This window comes from Panulirus ornatus, chromosome 71 (genome assembly GCF_036320965.1).
Source record: "Panulirus ornatus isolate Po-2019 chromosome 71, ASM3632096v1, whole genome shotgun sequence".
Taxonomy (NCBI): domain Eukaryota; kingdom Metazoa; phylum Arthropoda; class Malacostraca; order Decapoda; family Palinuridae; genus Panulirus; species Panulirus ornatus.
Genome location: NC_092294.1, coordinates 11,904,456 through 11,923,775, shown reverse-complemented (window position 1 = coordinate 11,923,775; position 19,320 = coordinate 11,904,456). Strand labels below are relative to the sequence as shown.

At 38.6% G+C, this 19,320-nt stretch overlaps 1 protein-coding gene across 2 annotated transcripts in view; it reads right to left on the bottom strand.

The window, feature by feature from the left end:
* The window catches only part of LOC139747934 (ral GTPase-activating protein subunit alpha-1), a 143,360-nt gene that overhangs the window by 63,985 nt on the left and 60,055 nt on the right, over positions 1–19,320 (bottom strand). For both annotated transcript variants that reach the window (XM_071660419.1, XM_071660420.1), the window contains exons 23-27: positions 11,663–11,830; positions 10,849–10,899; positions 7,879–7,986; positions 7,289–7,468; positions 4,477–4,674 (exon numbers count right to left, since the gene is read on the bottom strand). In XM_071660419.1, the coding sequence (XP_071516520.1) occupies positions 4,477–4,674; positions 7,289–7,468; positions 7,879–7,986; positions 10,849–10,899; positions 11,663–11,830 (705 nt within the window). The remainder of the gene's footprint in view (positions 1–4,476; positions 4,675–7,288; positions 7,469–7,878; positions 7,987–10,848; positions 10,900–11,662; positions 11,831–19,320) is intronic.

Genomic DNA, 19,320 nt, shown 5'->3' with positions numbered 1-19,320 from the left:
AATAAGAGCAAGGTTATTAGGTACAGTAGGGGTGAGGGTCAAGTCAATTGGGAGGTGAGTTTGAATGGAGAAAAACTGGAGGAAGTGAAGTGTTTTAGATATCTGGGAGTGGATCTGTCAGCGGATGGAACCATGGAAGCGGAAGTGGATCATAGGGTGGGGGAGGGGGCGAAAATTTTGGGAGCCTTGAAAAATGTGTGGAAGTCGAGAACATTATCTCGGAAAGCAAAAATGGGTATGTTTGAGGGAATAGTGGTTCCAACAATGTTGTATGGTTGCGAGGCGTGGGCTATGGATAGAGATGTGCGCAGGAGGATGGATGTGCTGGAAATGAGATGTTTGAGGACAATGTGTGGTGTAAGGTGGTTTGATCGAGTAAGTAACGTAAGGGTGAGAGAGATGTGTGGAAATAAAAAGAGCGTGGTTGAGAGAGCAGAAGAGGGTGTTTTGAAATGGTTTGGGCACATGGAGAGAATGAGTGAGGAGAGATTGACCAAGAGGATATATGTGTCGGAGGTGGAGGGAACGAGGAGAAGAGGGAGACCAAATTGGAGGTGGAAAGATGGAGTGAAAAAGATTTTGTGTGATCGGGGCCTGAACATGCAGGAGGGTGAAAGGAGGGCAAGAAATAGAGTGAATTGGAGTCATGTGGTATACCAGGGATGACGTGCTGTCAGTGGATGAATCAAGGGCATGTGTATGGGGGTGGGTTGGGCCATTTCTTTCGTCTGTTTCCTTGCGCTACCTCGCAAACGCGGGAGACAGCGGCAAAAGAAAAAAAATAAATATATATATATATATATATATATATATATATATATATATTTATTTTATATTATCGGATTTATAGGTAGTGTACGTGTAGAAGAACAGAGGACTGGTTCTCAGGAATAGTTTCCAGTGAGTCTCCTGTGTTTTGTTGCATTTTTTGGAGAATCAAGAAAAACAAGTATGAGGTGGGTGAAGATTATCCAGCCCGTTCCCTTCCTTTATAGTCGCGCTTCTGACTGGGCACGCAGAAGGGTGACTGAGTTTTAAGTTCCTGGTAAAGGATAATATCAGGTAAATGTGAATAAGACTAAGTTATTTGTTAAATAGTTGCAGTGTCAGTCAATTGGGAGGTAGTGAATAAGAAAGGAGGATGAGGTTTTATTCTGGGATGATCCTCAACTGGACCACACTTTGGTTCCTTCTTTGGAAAATGTGTAAAGAAAAAAAACAAATGGGGTGAGGAATATTCGGTTCCACTTTGTAGTGCTTCATGAGCGTGACTAGGAAAAAGTGGGAAGATTCTAATTATCCAGGAAATGAATTATTGACACAATGTTATATTATGTTTATGATAGTAATAATAGAGAATTGTGAATATAAAAACGTGTTGAAACCAGTCAAACTTTGAATGTTTTCACTCGAATAGCAATGAGTGGAATATTGGCAAACAAGAATGACTATTCGTAGGTATGGAGGAACGAGGAGAAGAGGGAGACCAAATTGGAGGTGGAAAGATGGAGTGAAAAAGATTTTTGAGTGATCGGGGCCTGAACATGCAGGAGGGTGAAAGGAGGGCAAAGAATAGAGTGAATTGGAGCGATGTGGTATACCGGGGATGACGTGCTGTCAGTGGATTGAATCAAGGCATGTGTATGGGGGTGGGTTGGGCCATTTCTTTCGTCTGTTTCCTTGCGCTACCTCGCAAACGCGGGAGACAGCGGCAAAAGAAAAAAATATATATATATATATATATATATATATATATATATATATATATATATATATCTTTCTTTCATACTATTCGCCATTTCCCACCTCAGCGAGGTAGCGTTAAGAACAGAGGACTGGGCCTCTGAGGAAACATCCTCACCCGGCCCCCTTCTCTGTTCCTTCCTTTGGAAAATTCAAAAAAAAAATGAGAGGGGAAGATTTCCAGCCCCCCGCTCCCTTCCCTTTTAGTCGCCTTCTACGACACGCAGGGAATACGTGGGAAGTATTCTTTCTCCCCTATCCCCAGGGATACCCTATCCCCAGGGATAATATATATATATATTTTTCTTTTTTTTTTAAACTATTCGCCATTTCCCGCATTAGCGAGGTAGCGCTAAGAACAGAGGACTGGGCCTTTTTTGGAATATCCTCAACTGGCCCCCTTTGTTCCTTCTTTTGGAAAATTTAAAAAAAAAAACGAGAGGGGAGGATTTCCAGCCCCCCGCTCCCTCCCCTTTTAGTCGCCTTCTATGACACGCAGGGAATAAGTGGGAAGTATTCTTAATCCCCTATCCCCAGGGATAAATTATATATATATATATATATATATATATATATATATATATATATATATATATATATATATATATATACACTTTTCCAAACTCAGTCACCAACTTCTGCAGTTTCTCACTCGAATCAGCCAACAGAGCTGTATCATTGGCAAACAACAACTGACTCACTTCCTAGGCCCTCTCATCCCCAACAGACTGCACACCTGCCACCTCTCTCCAAAGATCTTGCATTTACCCCCCGAACTATCCCATCATGAACAAATTATAAAACCATGGGGACATGACACACCTCTGCCACAGACCAATCTTCACTGGGAACCAATCACTCCTCTCTTCCTACTCATACACATGCCTTACATCCTTGGTAAAAACTTTTCACTGCCTCTAGCAGCTTACCTCCCACACCATACACCCTTAAGACCTTCCATAAAGCATCTCTATCAGTTCTATCATATGCCTTCTCCAGATCCATAAATGCTACTTACAAGTCCATTTGTTTTTCTATGTATTTCTCATACATATTTTTCCACACATCCTCTACCACTTCTGAAACCACACTGCTCTTCCCCAGTCTGATGCTCTGTACATGCCTTCACCCTCTCAATCAATATCCTGCAATATAATTTCCCAGGAATACTCAATAAATTTATGCCTCTGTAGTTTGAACACTAACCTTTATCCCCTTTGCCTTTATACAATGGCTCTATGCATGCATTCTGCCAATCCTCAGCACTTCACCATGATCCATACATACAATGAATATATTTACCAACCATCCAACAGCACAGTCACCCCTCTCTTAATAAATTCAATTGCAATATCATCCAAACCCATCTCCTTGCCAGATTCATCTTCCACAAAGCTTTCATACTTGATCACCATTACCGTTTCCTACCTTAGTGAGGTAGCGTCAAGCACAGACGAAGAAAGACCACATCTGCTCGTATCCATTCTCCAGCTTTCATGTATAATGCACTGAAACCAAAGCCCACTATCCACTACCAGGCCCCATAGACCTTTCCATGATTTAGCCTAGATGCTTCACATGCCCTGGTTCAGTCCACTGACAGCACATCGCTGCCCCTTTCTACAATGCTCCAATTCATTCTGTCCTTTGCATGATTTACATCCTCCTGCAAGTTCAGGCCTCTAAGCAATCAAAATCTTTTTCATTCAATCCTTCCATCTCCTCCAGTTTGGTTTCTCCCTTCTGCTCTACACCTCCACTTCTGAAACATATATTCCCTTTGTCAACCTCTCCTTACTCACTGTCTCTGTATTTCTTAACTATTTCAGCAAACTATCTTCAGCTCTCTCAACCACACTCTTCTCATTACACTAGGAATATATGAACAACAGACTCATTTGATCACATTTACTCTCTAGCTGTCATGTATAGTGAAGCATAATTAACTACAGCCCACCATCCCCAGCTAAGCACCACAGACATTCCATGGCTTCCCTGACCACTTCATATGCCCTGGTTCAGCAAACAGCATTTACCCACTACACCTCATTGCTCCAATCAATTCTATCCTATGCATATCTCTCCCCCTCCTAAATGTCCAGGCCAAGATACATTACAGCCTCTTTCAATCCCACCTTGCTTCCTCTAATTTTGACAGAATGATACCCTAAGTCAGTCTTCTTTCACTCTTCTCCACAAGTCTAAACCATTTCAGCAAGTCCTTATCAACTTTCTCAGCGAGACTGCACTCACTCTTGAACTATCATTCCTTACACAATCAACCCATCTCACACAACAACAGTGTTTTCATGCATTTCATTTCCAACACATCCACCCTCTTCTGATGTTTTGCATTAAATGCCCAAAACTCCTAATCATGTAACAATGTCATGACAGCTATATCATCATGTATAGCCATCTTTGCCATATCAGACAATGACCCCTCCTTCCAAATACGTTCTCTATGTACCCAGAACCTTAACCCCATCTTTGCATCTTATAACTTACCTCAACCTCAGTAGCTCCAACCACTGCCATGTCCACTCCCACTGTAATCACTGATGACAGTCTATGCAGAAATAAGCAAAAACTGACATTTCTCAGACCACTTTTGTGTACGTAAGCTTGCTTCAAATACACTTAAAGGTATACAATCATGATAAGGTTAGCTAGAAGCAAGTCGTAGTTAGAAGTTGTCCATGTAAAATTTTTAAGGATAAAATTCAAACTTACTGATCTTGCAGCAAGTTTAATGGTGGATGTACAAGATGGAGGGAAAGATGATCTCTTCAAAGAGTCTCCTCTGCTGTTGGAATCCATGCTACTAGTCCTTCCATTATCCTCCCTTACATTGCCATCAAAATCTACAACTTCCAAATTTGGTGATCTGATGTGACTACTCTTCTTACCACTGGCAACCACATGTAAAACCTGAGGAAAAGGCTAAATGTTTACTCCATCATGGAAAATCTGCTACACAACAAAGAAATTTATTACCATTATTTGTACATACATACAATTTGCAAACATCCATCCTTGAGACTTCTTTCACCCGAGGCAGCACAGACCCTAAAAATCATGGAGTCAAAACTGAGTTCCAAACTTAAAATAGACTACTCCAAAAGCTTTCATCTTACTTTTAAAAACACAGTCACACTCTCCACCATTCTATCTTCTCTCATCTAACCAAGACTTTAATCAGTTTTCCCTAATTCCACTCTTTCTCCTCAGTTTAGTATCACTAAAACCAATCTAATCAAAGTTACATCATAAACGGTTCTTCGAATCATTCTCTTTGCTTACATCTCTGAAGAGAGTGAAGAGGGCTTGCACAAAAGCTGTCAATGTCTTTTATGATGTATGTAAGCATGGGTGATTGAAGGTAATTGCGAGTGGAAGTAAAGTAATGGTGTCTGAAAGGAAACAGATTGAAAGTAGAAATTTTGCAAAACCCTGTAGAGTGAAAGAAGAAAGTGTACTAAATTCATTATTGATATGAGAGAGAAAGACTAGAAAAGGTGAGAGAATTTACATATTCAGGAGCTGTCTTGGGTAACACTAGTGATAAAGAAATAGATATACTCATGGTCCTTAGGAAATTTCACCATAAGTACTACAGAAGTGTGTAGATACTCTTTCTAAACCTCTTAAAATATTGTTCAAGATGCACTTCAGAAAGGAAAAGTGCTATGGGAGCAGAAAAGAGTAAACATCATACCTATCTATACGAAATGAGACTAGGAAAAGGCAATTAACTTCAGACCAGTCTCCCTAATAAGTGTGGTCTGTAAGGCACTGGAAAAAACAATCAGAGCACAAATTACGTTAATAAGAGACAACGGAGTTTCAAGGGAAGAAGGTCATGCATACTAAACCTCTTAGATTTCTAAAACAGAGTGAGCTCTACTAGATAAAGGTGGACTGAGTGGGTTGTTTAAATTTAAACTGCCAAAAAACATTTGACAATTTACCTATCTCATGGAAAGCCAATTAAGAAGTTGGATCACTAGGGAGGAATAAGGAGGAGACTCCTTTGAGTGACAGAATACTATCTTAGTGGAAGGGAACAAAAGATGCATGTCAGAGGGGCCTTCTCAAAATTGGTTGAGTTCCCCAGCAGAGTTCCACTGCAATCATTACTCTTCTATATTCATGTAAATTATTTGCCACAAGTTATGAACTCCTACATGTATAAGTTTGTAGGTGATGAACAGGCCATTGGGGAACTGAAAATCATTGAGGATTGCATCAACTTACAAGGGGACATTGACAGACTCCAAAATGGGTCTAATATATGGTTGATGAAAACCAACATGAGAAAATGTACAGCAACAGGGATGGTTCTCAGCATAAGAAGGCCTTGATATGATCCCAAGGAGCAGAACATAAACTGTACGAATCAGTGTGAGAAACACAAGAGTTGACATCATCCCTAAGCTGTCACAAGAATCCTAACTTTTACAAGAACAGTTAATGACACCAACCCTCCTCAAGTTAAGACAAAATTACATTCAACTTAATGGATAAGGAAATATTCATCTTAAAGAAAGCCAAAAGTAGAATATGCTTCTCAAGTTTAGTCACTACACTTAAAGTAGCACATGGAGCTAACAAAGGTCTAAAGGAGAAAAACAAAGATGGTAACAAAACTAACAGAGCTGAGTTACTGGGAAACATTAGAGGCATTAAAACTGTCCATCCTGGAAGAGAAGAGAGTGATGGATGACCTATTCATAATCTTAAAATTTTTAAAACACTGAAGACACAGACAATGAACACTTCTTCAAGAGCTGGAGGAACAGAACAACCAGAGTATATAACATAAAATTAAGGAAGAAACTTATCAAGAAGGATATTAAGAAGCATGTGTAAAGCATATGAGTGGTGGATGAATGGAAGAAAATAAATGAAAACATGATAAATTCATACATCATGTGCAAATTCAAAAGAGCAGTATGATAACAAAATTCAAGAAATGAGGCCCTTAATGTAAAACTCCCTCCTTGTAGAGGACAAATGGTAACTACAAAACACACATACAAAAACACACAAAGAATCCTGCAAACAGCCTTACATTATGTAATGAAAGCTTGAGAGTGCATATGTGCAAATGAAGCCATTGCCTGTTTTCTTGACACTATTTCTCTAAAGAATGAGAGGCAATAAAGTATATTACAAAAAATATCATGAGTGCCATTACCATGTCACTCATTTACATTTGGTGATGTCACATCATAGCATTCAAATCTGATCAGAAGTATACAAATCATTAGTGAAATTACGTTCTTGACAAGCAAAAACCAGCATTTTCTCGACAAGCAAAAACCAGCATTTTCATGTGTAATATCTTGGAAATGGGGCAATTGTTTTGGAACAGATTTTTAACAATCTATTCATTTAACAAAGCTAAATCTCCCTTTAAATCATCAAAAATTACCTGAACTACCTTTTCAAGTAAAATCTACCACACAGAAATTATCAACAGACTTTAACACATGTTGCAAGAGAGGTTGGTTGTCTCTATCAAGCAGAAATATCAACAGACCTTAAACACATGTTGCAAGAGAGGTTGGTTGTCCTGTGTAGGCTGAATGAGGACCAGCTGTGGCATGCGCATGACCCATTCTGCCAGACAAAAGAGACACGAAAGCACAAGGTGTTTCCCTTCAGAACTGGAAGTAAGGCTAACATCTGTTCCAATAGTCCCAAGGGTTTGGCATAGCACCTGTAGTGAGGACACACCAATATTCTGGTTAAGTTCCAAAACATGTGAAGTAAAAGATGAACTTTTTAAAAACATTTTATATACAGCCATGCTTTCTGAAAAGTTATGAAAATATAACTTTTCTTGATCACTGGCAGAGAATAATGGTTTATCACTGTGAAAAGTTTCACTGACTGTTTATGCTTCCTCTTGAAATATACAAATAAATCTAAAGTAAAATCAACTTGCATTTTTCATGGAAACTAAGTACCAGAAATGTGTTTACAATCTGACAAAACATTAGGTTCTTTTGTATGGCTCAGCTAAACTTCAAATGAGATATATACACTTACATTATTCTCCACACATGATAATGCATATAGCAAGGAGGAATGAAACAGTAAAGGTTACTGAAATAATGTTTCACTCACCTGTATAATTCGAGTGGGAATATCAGGGTAGTGAGTGAGAAAAGCTTCTGCATCATCACACAATAGAAGCAGTAGATCTGCAGCTACCTGACCAACTAACCTTCCAATCTGCATGGATGTTAACAAATTTTAAGTAATCAGTAACTCACAAGCTATCTTAGTATTAACTCAGCCTAATTTCAAGAAGCTTTACAATACTACCCACTTTTTTCTTTAACCATGAAATCTTGTGTCTGTATGAATAATCTTTTACATAAATATCACATAAAGAAAATCTTTAATGTCTTGGGTAATCCCTTCATACACCAATTAAGTATCCCCTTGATTCTAATTTGCATAAGATCTCCAGCTCTTGCACTGAAACATAAAGTGTATTATACTTTAACATTATACTTTAAATGTCACAAACTATTTGGATGATTTCAATAGATATATCTCTCAACATGATGTTGAATACATGTTAAAAAGTTTAATTTTCATTATATCAGAATCTAAAATGATTTTACCTATCCTTTACAAAATACAAATCAATAAAAATCTTTTTATAAAACACACTGGTATGACACATTAGTTTAGTCACCATTTCTCAAGCAAGTGTTTGCAGCTCTATTCTTTTGCATTACATCAAGTCTGGTCGAAATTTCCATTAACTCACTTCACTCTATCTTTCCCCTTATATTCTTTCCAAAGATCTAAATCATCTCAGAATCTTTTATTTGTTATAACTATTACTCAATAATTCTAGGTTTATCACAGATTTCATTCTAAGCACATTCCTACCCCCTTATTTTGCTTTTCAAAAACTAATCTTAACTACTTGCTCTCCGTTAGCCATTCTCTTCTCTCAAGAGTGACTATTCTGTGGACATACTACATTAACATAAAAACCAGGTTAACAATCAGCAAGCAAAATACAGGTTTTTTTAAATGGAATACTGAATCTTGAAGAATCAGCATAGTATGCAAAATGAAGAGTCAAGAAGCATGTATATTAGTGTAGAAACCTGTGCTTCACTTTTGGCACATATAAGCTAAGGAACTCCATACACTTAATTCAAGCCCTTTGAATGGTAACTTATTTAAAGATAATTAATGAAGAGAATAAAAGAAACAGGATAGTGACAACAATAAAGAATAAGATTATCTCAAGAAATGTTAACTGTACTCATAGAAAAGTACAGAACTAGGAAAGTGAATACAATGAAGAAAAATAAAATCATATGTGATGTTAACCTCTGTTTACAGTAGGGATGAAGTAGAAAAAGTTGATGAGACTTTAAACAGTGTTTAAAGATGACATAAAAAAAAGTTAAGATTATATATTCATGTGACACGAGTGAATATAAAAGAAAAAACAAAACAAAAACTATAAATGACATTAATGGGTGCAAACAAAGTGATTGCCAAAAATACAAATGAAAGATCAATGCAGCATGAGGGTGCACAGTGCAGCAACCTTGGTTCAAAGACGAGTCTTCATGCACCATCTGACCATTATACACAGGTAACTACATTGATACAGATATGAAGCTCTGAAAGTCCTCATATCTTGCAGGAGAAAAATACAGTTGAGAACATAGATTCAGTGAGAGATGGGGGAGCAAGAAAAGCTGAAACTTCTGAAGAATTAATATACGAGAATGAGGTATTGACTGAAGTAGTCTTATCAGCCGGAGAGGTGGCTTTTAACTGACTGGAATAAATAAATATAAAAGTTATATTCGTCTGTTTCCTTGCGCTACCTCGCAAACGCGGGAGACAGCGGCAAAAAAAAAAAAAAAAAAAAAAAAGTTATTGGAGATGTTTTTGGTTTTGAACCCAAAAGACTTATCAGCAATGTCAAATAACAATACCTTATTTTTATGAAGTGCTTGAATTTGTCAGTATGAGCTCAGAAACGATTCTAAGTATAAATGAAGGTTTTGTGGGATTCGTGAAAAGAGATGAATGTTCATACCCCAAAATGCTTTGTCCCTGATGCACCAGGCATCAAACCAAGGACACTAAAAAATAAGTGAGGAGAAGGATATACAGAAGAGGGGATGGAGAACTCCAACCAAACAGCTGGAAGCTACCTAACCACTGAAGCAATACCCATCCCAATGAATATCAATAAAAACTACACAGGGATGATAGCTGAGCCCTCCCAAGGTAAAGGGATTAATGCGTAAGTGCAAAAGATATAGAAAGGATTGTGGTCAGAGGATCTTAAGGGCGTCAAACAGTGTATAAAAGAAAAGTTATAGTGGGTAAAGAAATTTTGAGCTAGATGGCTTTACATTTCAGAGACAAGATCTATTTGGGGAGTAACAGGTTCTTACAAAAATTGTGGTAAAAACTGCTCTTAGAGCAGATATGAAGGTAAAAGCTATAGCTGAAGACATGATAAGGCAGAGGGAATGCAGCCCTGGACAGCTAGATTTTCTAATATCCAAGGAAGTTGACAGATAGTGTTTGACTGATGGAAGGTTGGATTCAAGACCATGAATGTTGAAGAAATTAATAAAGAAAGAGCTAGGAGTAGGAACAGGATCAAAAGAAGTGATGTAGCAACAAGTTGCCTGACAACAGTCAAGGGTGCCCTGGGAACTTTCCAGTCCTCCTCAACCTGGAGTATCTTTCTGACTTAGTGCTAGAGAATCAGTGAATTGGTGTTCTATCAGAATCTTTTGTTGAATACAGTGAGGAAAATCTGAAACTGATTAAGTTGTGTGAGTTATGTATTGTTAAGTGTTATGTATGAGATGGAAAGAGTGTAACCAACTATCAGAAAAATTATACATATAAAGCAAACCATAAAGCTTGAAAGCTTATGATTATTTTCAAAGAAAGCTGCAGAATTTCTTTCTCATTCTGAAACACAATCCTCTGTTCAACTGGACAATGGTTGCACACTCTCTAAAACCATTCACTGTAATTCTCCAAAATCATGAATCCCCTCATGCATACAATACATCACACAGGAAGTACCTCAGTACTCTGGGCCAGATGCTTAGCTGGGTGCGGTGAAGATACTGCTTGCTAGAATGCAAAACACTTGTCAGTCTCGTCATGCAGGATAACTGCGCTTATTGCCAAAGATATGATGTGCAAAATGTGTAGCAACTTGTGTACTGAACAATAACAGGAATAAATCTTAAAGTCCTAAAAACTGCAATTCTTAAAACAATGATACCAATACTATGTTTCTAATTCATTCCAAACATAAAAATTATACATAAGATCTGAAAATATTTAACAGTAGCTGAAACCTTACAGTAATGACAATAAACTTATAAACATTTTCCAGTTGAGATATTCAAATAAGCTACACATTTTTACATTATGAAAACTGCAATCACTAATGAATATTACTTTTGGATTTAAACGGAGAGCAAACTAAATAAGTAAAAATTACAAAAATAGTGTCTTCACTGAAAAGCAACAGAATTCTAAAAGCGACAAACTTATCAAATTAAACATGCAAAATTGGTTACAAAACTAATATCATGCAATGCTGATACATAAATGCAATAAAGGTGTTACCATATTAAAGCACAAGGATTATGAAAAATAACTCAAATGTTACAGTACATCTTTATCTTACATTTTGCTACAAGAGCTAGGATTATGAAAAAACTCAAATATATTGAATTATCAAAGTAACATTCTGCTAAGTTAGTAAGGTAAGTACATTATGTTCTAACTTGAATTACAAACTGTAGAAGAGAGCAAAACAGCCATCTTGAATAATGAAACATATAATTTCTTGACAACCATATCTACTAAAAAGATTCAGTCTTACCTTCAATGATGCTAGGAGAACATTTATTGCCTCATTTACTTTGGTATGGAATGTTTGGTGAGCCAGTTCATGGTAGAGGTAAATGGCAAGGGTGCAAAGAGCTAATGACCTTGTACGCCACCACCCATCACGTTTACCACTTTTCAGCAGTACATTCACCAAGTGATCCTGAATTAAACAAAATCTTAAACATCCTGAGATGTCTCTAAATGGATTGATATTTATGCACCTTAATGATTAGCCCACAGTCCTAAGCTACTATACATCATCACCAGAACAAAGCTCTGCTCCTAGCTACAGGATATCATAAATTCTTCTTTCTTTCTTTTAAACTATTTGCCATTTCCCGCATTAGCGAGGTAGCGTTAATAACAGAGGACTGGGCCTTTTTTGGAATATCCTCACCTAGCCCCCTCTGTTCCTTCTTTTGGAAAAAAAAAAAAAAACGAGAGGGAAGGATTTCCAGCCACCCGCTCCCTCCCCTTTTAGTCGCCTTCTACGACAAGCAGGGAATACGTGGGAAGTATTCTTAATCCCCTATCCCCAGGGATAATCATAAATTCTATTTATTCAATATATATGTGATAGTTGAATGTGTTTGATGATAAAGTGGCAGATTGTTGAATGTGTTTGATGATAAAGTGGCAGATATAGGGTGTTTTGGTCGAGGTGGTGTGCAAAGTGAGAGGGTTAGGGAAAATGATTTGGTAAACAGAGAAGAGGTAGTGAAAGCTTTGCGGAAGATGAAAGCCGGCAAGGCAGCAGGTTTGGATGGTATTGCAGTGGAATTTATTAAAAAAGGGGGTGACTGTATTGTTGACTGGTTGGTAAGGTTATTTAACGTATGTATGACTCATGGTGAGGTGCCTGAGGATTGGCGGAATGCGTGCACAGTGCCATTGTACAAAGGCAAAGGGGATAAGAGTGAGTGCTCAAATTACAGAGGTATAAGTTTGTTGAGTATTCCTGCTAAATTATATGGGAGGGTATTGATTGAGAGGGTGAAGGCATGTACAGAGCATCAGATTGGGGAAGAGCAGTGTGGTTTCAGAAGTGGTAGAGGATGTGTGGATCAGGTGTTTGCTTTGAAGAATGTATGTGAGAAATACTTAGAAAAGCAAATGGATTTGTATGTAGCATTTATGGATCTGGAGAAGGCATATGATAGAGTTGATAGAGATGCTCTGTGGAAGGTATTAAGAATATATGGTGTGGGAGGAAAGTTGTTAGAAGCAGTGAAAAGTTTTTATCGAGGATGTAAGGCATGTGTACGTGTAGGAAGAGAGGAAAGTGATTGGTTCTCAGTGAATGTAGGTTTGCGGCAGGGGTGTGTGATGTCTCCATGGTTGTTTAATTTGTTTATGGATGGGGTTGTTAGGGAGGTAAATGCAAGAGTTTTGGAAAGAGGGGCAAGTATGAAGTCTGTTGGGGATGAGAGAGCTTGGGAAGTGAGTCAGTTGTTGATTGGTTCTCAGTGAATGTAGGTTTGCGGCAGGGGTGTGTGATGTCTCCATGGTTGTTTAATTTGTTTATGGATGGGGTTGTTAGGGAGGTAAATGCAAGAGTTTTGGAAAGAGGGGCAAGTATGAAGTCTGTTGGGGATGAGAGAGCTTGGGAAGTGAGTCAGTTGTTGTTCGCTGATGATACAGCGCTGGTGGCTGATTCATGTGAGAAACTGCAGAAGCTGGTGACTGAGTTTGGTAAAGTGTGTGGAAGAAGAAAGTTAAGAGTAAATGTGAATAAGAGCAAGGTTATTAGGTACAGTAGGGTTGAGGGTCAAGTCAATTGGGAGGTGAGTTTGAATGGAGAAAAACTGGAGGAAGTGAAGTGTTTTAGATATCTGGGAGTGGATCTGGCAGCGGATGGAACCATGGAAGCGGAAGTGGATCATAGGGTGGGGGAGGGGGCGAAAATTCTGGGGGCCTTGAAGAATGTGTGGAAGTCGAGAACATTATCTCGTAAAGCAAAAATGGGTATGTTTGAAGGAATAGTGGTTCCAACAATGTTGTATGGTTGCGAGGCGTGGGCTATGGATAGAGTTGTGCGCAGGAGGATGGATGTGCTGGAAATGAGATGTTTGAGGACAATGTGTGGTGTGAGGTGGTTTGATCGAGTGAGTAACGTAAGGGTAAGAGAGATGTGTGGAAATAAAAAGAGCGTGGTTGAGAGAGCAGAAGAGGGTGTTTTGAAGTGGTTTGGGCACATGGAGAGAATGAGTGAGGAAAGATTGACCAAGAGGATATATGTGTCGGAGGTGGAGGGAACAAGGAGAAGTGGGAGACCAAATTGGAGGTGGAAAGATGGAGTGAAAAAGATTTTGTGTGATCGGGGCCTGAACATGCAGGAGGGTGAAAGGAGGGCAAGGAATAGAGTGAATTGGAGCGATGTGGTATACCGGGGTTGACGTGCTGTCAGTGGATTGAATCAGGGCATGTGAAGCGTCTGGGGTAAACCATGGAAAGCTGTGTAGGTATGTATATTTGCGTGTGTGGACGTATGTAAATACATGTGTATGGGGGGGGTTGGGCCATTTCTTTCATCTGTTTCCTTGCGCTACCTCGCAAACGCGGGAGACAGCGACAAAGTATAATAAAAAAAAATATAATATAATAAATATAATATAATAAATATAATATAATAAATATAATATAATAAAATATAATATATATAATAAAAAAAAAATATGTGATAGTATCTATATTTAAAAAAGAGGGTAGAAAAGAATATCTTGGGAAAAAGTGTGTAACAGACTTGGATGATGGGAAGATACAAAATGCTTTACATAAAATGAAAGATATGAAGGATCTGGAAATACATCTGGAGTAAGAGAGATTCTACAAAGGACACAGAGTACTGCAAGCTTTAATGCTAAATTCATGAAAGTTTGTAATAAAGTTCCATGAAGATGGATACAATTATATCACTCATCTTTTCACACTTGACAATCAAAATACAGCCATTCCCACATGAAGACAGCTCTTTTGACAGAATTTTGCAATAACATAATTTAAAATTTTGAGACTTAGTTTATCTAACAGATCAAAACTTGCTAACTTATAAAATTCTATCTTATCCTGAAAAATTAAAAACTTTTTAGTTGCTAATAATAAAGAATAACAATGAATTTAAAAATGAAAATGATCCTAACCATAAAAGTGTCCACAGCTGTAAAGGTTTCATTTCACTGCTATACAGAGCTTCTGTAGAGAAAATAGAGCATTCAAAGGAGCTAACTTTTGAAGTGGTATCTGGAAAACATTCCTCCAGGAAATTAACCATAAACATGTTTCTTCACTGCCTGAAGCAAAAATGATTCAATGGGTGAAACAAACAATCTGACAACCCCTCTCTTTTCTTACTAGTTACTCCATCAAACCTCCCTGCAAAACCACCAATATGATGTGCTGAATATATGAGTCTTAGAAATACAGTAGCTGTAGCACGGTAGAAGTAGTTGTAGTAATCATAGTAGCAGTAGTAGTAGTAGTGATAGTAGCAGTAAGAGTGGTAATAGTATTAATAATAGCTGTAGTAATGGTAGTGGCAGTAATAGTAATAATAATAGTAGTAAAACATTAAAATCAAAATTGAATGTATCAAGCAGGAGGCAGTATGTTAAGGGAGAGGAAGCATCACCCAAAGCAAAGGATATTATAGCCTCATTACTAATGAGATGAAAGAGAAAAAGGGTTTTGGAAAGCATAAAGATAATTAGAAAAGATAACAGAATACTAAAAGGTCTAGACCCATACAAGTCTCATGGTCCTAACAAAATTTCACAATATGTGCTGAGGATGCATGCATATACACTGGACAGATATGCTAAGTGCACTAGATGTTGAAGGAGAAAGGTAAAACATTAAGGGAACGGCAAAGGGTAGAGGTCATAATGTACACAGTTATCAGAAAGGACACCAGGAACAAACACTGAACTACAGACCAGTTTTACGGATGAGTATGGTCTGTAAGGTTCTGGAAAAGATAATCAGAGAGCAAATGAATGACTTTCTACAATGAAGAAATCCATATAAGAGGAAGCACAATTTTTGAAAAAGTGGTCATGTACAACAAACTTCTTATATTTCTAAAAAAAAAAAGAGTGAGCTTTGTCACAGATAAAAAGGAAGGTTGGATGGATAATCTGTAAATGGACTGCCAAAAAGCATATGTAGCTATCTCTTGGAAGGCTAATTAAGAAGCTAAATTACCAGACTGAATAAGGGGAAGACTCCTTCAATGAATAGAAGAAAATCAAAATGGAAGGGAACAAAGGATACATTTCATAGTTGGATTGAGACCATTATTCTTCTTGATCTTTATAAATGACTCACAAGAAGATCTTTTTCTTCTTTCAAACTATTCGCCATTTCCCGCATTAGCGAGGTAGCGTTAAGAACAGAGGACTGGGCCTTTGAGGGAATACCCTCACCTGGCACAATTCGCTGTTCCTTCTTTTGGAAAATTAAAAAAAAAACACGAAGATATTATTATTTATTTATTTTGCTTTATCGCTGTCTCCCACATTAGCGAGGTAGCACAAGGAAACAGACGAAAGAAAGGCCCAACCCACCCACAAACACATGTATATACATACACGTAAACACAAAGCACATATACATACCTATACATCTCAATGTATACATATATATACACACACATACATATGCATATATACCCATGTACATAATTCATACTGTCTGCCTTTATTCATTCCCATCGCCACCCCGCCACACATGGAACAACAACACCCTCCCCCTCATGTGTGTGAGGTAGTGCTAGGAAAAGACAACAAAGGCCCCATTCATTAACACTCAGTCTCTAGCTGTCATGTAATAATGCACCGAAACCACAGCTCCCCTTCCACATCCGGGCCCCACAGAACCTTCCATGGTTTACCCCAGACGCTTCACATGCAATGGTTCAATCCATTGACAGCACGTCGACCCCGGTATACCACATCATTCCAATTCACTCTATTCCTTGCATGCCTTTCACCCTCCTGCATGTTCAGGCCCCGATCACTCAAAATCTTTTTCACTCCATCATTCCACCTCCAATTTGGTCTCCCACTTCTCATTCCCTCCACCTCTGACACATATATCCTCTTGGTCAATCTTTCCTCACTCATTCTCTCCATGTGACCAAACCATTTCAAAACACCCTCTTCAGCTCTCTCAACCACACTCTTTTTATTACCACATATCTCTCTTACCCTTATATTACTTACTCGATCAAACCACCTCACAACACATATTGTCCTCAAACATCTCATTTCCAGCATCTCCACCCTCCTGCGCACAACTCTATCCATAGCCCACGCCTCGCAACCATACAACATTGTTGGAACCACAATTCCTTCAAATATACCCATTTTTGCTTTCCGAGATAATGTTTTTGACTTCCACACATTCTTCAAAGCTCCCAGAATTTTTGCCCCCTCCCCCACCCTATGATTCACTTCCGCTTCCATGGTTCCATCTGCTGCAAAATCCACTCCCAGATATCTAAAACACTTCACTTCCTCCAGTTTTTCTCCATTCAAACTTACCTCCCAATTTACTTGACCCTCAACCCTACTGTACCTCATAACCTTACTCTTATTCACATTTACTCTCAACTTTCTTCTTTCACACACTTTACCAAACTCAGTCACCTAGCTTCTGCAATTTCTCACATGAATCAGCCACCAGCGCTGTATCATCAGCGAACAATAATTGACTCACTTCCCAAGATCTCTCATCCACATCAGACTGCTTACTTGCCCCTCTTTCCAAAACTCTTGCATTCACCTCCTTAACAACCCCATCCATAAACAAATCAAACAACCATGGAGATATCACACACCCCTGACACAAACCTACATTCACTGAGAACCAATCACTTTCCTCTCTTCCTACACGTACACATGCCTTACATCCTCAATAAAAACTTTTCACTGCTTCTAACAACTTGCCTCCCACACCATATATTCTTAATACCTTCCACAGAGCATCTCTATCAACTCTATCATATGCCTTCTCCAGATCCATAAATGCTACATACAAATCCATTTGCTTTTCTAAGTATTTCTCACATATATTCTTCAGAGCAAACACCTGATCCACACATCCACTACCACTTCTGAAACCACACTGCTCTTCCCCAATCTGATGCTCTGTACATGCCTTCACCCTCTCAGTCAATACCCTCTCATATAATTTCCCAGGAATACTCAACAAACTTATACCTCTGTAATTTGAGCACTCACTCTTATCCCCTTTGCCTTTGTACAATGGTACTATGCAACCATTCCGCCAATCCTCAGGCACCTCACCATGAGTCATACGTACATTAAATAACCTTACCAACCAGTCAACAATACAGTCACCCCCTTTTTTAGTAAATTCCACTGCAGTACCATCCAAACCCGCTGCCTTGCCGGCTATCATCTTCCGCAAAGCTTTTCCTACCTCTTCTCTGTTTACCAAATCATTTTCCCTAACCCTCTCACTCTGCACACCACCTCGACCAAAACACCCTATATCTGCCACTCTATCATCTAACACATTCAACAACCCTTCAAAATACTCACTCCATCTCCTTCTCACATCACTACTACTTGTTATCACCTCCCCATTAGCCCCTTTCACTGAAGTTCCCATTTGTTCCCTTGTCTTATGCACTTTATTTACCTCCTTCCAAACATCTTTTTATTCTCCCTAAAATTTAATGATACTCTCTCATCCCAACTCTCATTTGCCCTCTTTTTCACCTCTTGCACCTTTCTCTTGACCTCCTGCCTCTTTCTTTTATACATCTCCCACTCACTTGCATTACTTCCCGGCAAAAATTGTCCAAATGCCTCTCTCTTCTCTTTCACTAACAATCTTACTTCTTCATCCCACCGCTCACTACCCTTTCTAATCTGCCCACCTCCTACCTTTTTCATGCTGCAAGCATTTTTGCTCAAGCCATCACTGATTCCCTAAATACATCCCATTCCTCTCCCACTCCCCTTACGTCCTTTGTTCTTACCTTTTTCCATTCTGTATTCAGTCTCTCCTGGTACTTCCTCGCACAAGTCTCCTTCCCAAGCTCACTTACTCTCACCACTCTCTTCACCACATCATTCTCTCTGCTTTCCTGAAAACCTCTACAATTCTTCCCCTTTGCTTCCACAAGATAATGATCAGACATCTCTCCAGTTGCACCTCTCAGCACATTAACATCCAAAAGTCTCTATTCCGTGTGCCTACCAATTAACACGTAATCCAATAACGCTCTCTGGCCATCTCTCCTACTTACATACGTATACTTATGTATATCTCTCTTTTTAAACCAGGCATTCCTAATCACCAGTCCTTTTTCAGCACATAAATCTACAAGCTCTTCACCATTTCCATTTACAACACTGAACACCCCATGTATACCAATTATTCCCTCAACTGCCACATTACTCATCTTTGCATTGAAATCACCCATCACTATAACCTGGTCTCGTGCATCAAAACCACTAACACACTCATTCAGCTGCTCCCAAAACACTTGCCTCTCATGATTTTTCTTCTCATGCCCAGGTGCATATGCACCAATAATCATCCATCTCTCTCCATCAACTTTCAGTTTTACCCATATCAATCTAGAATTTACTTTCTTACACTCTATCACATACTCCCACC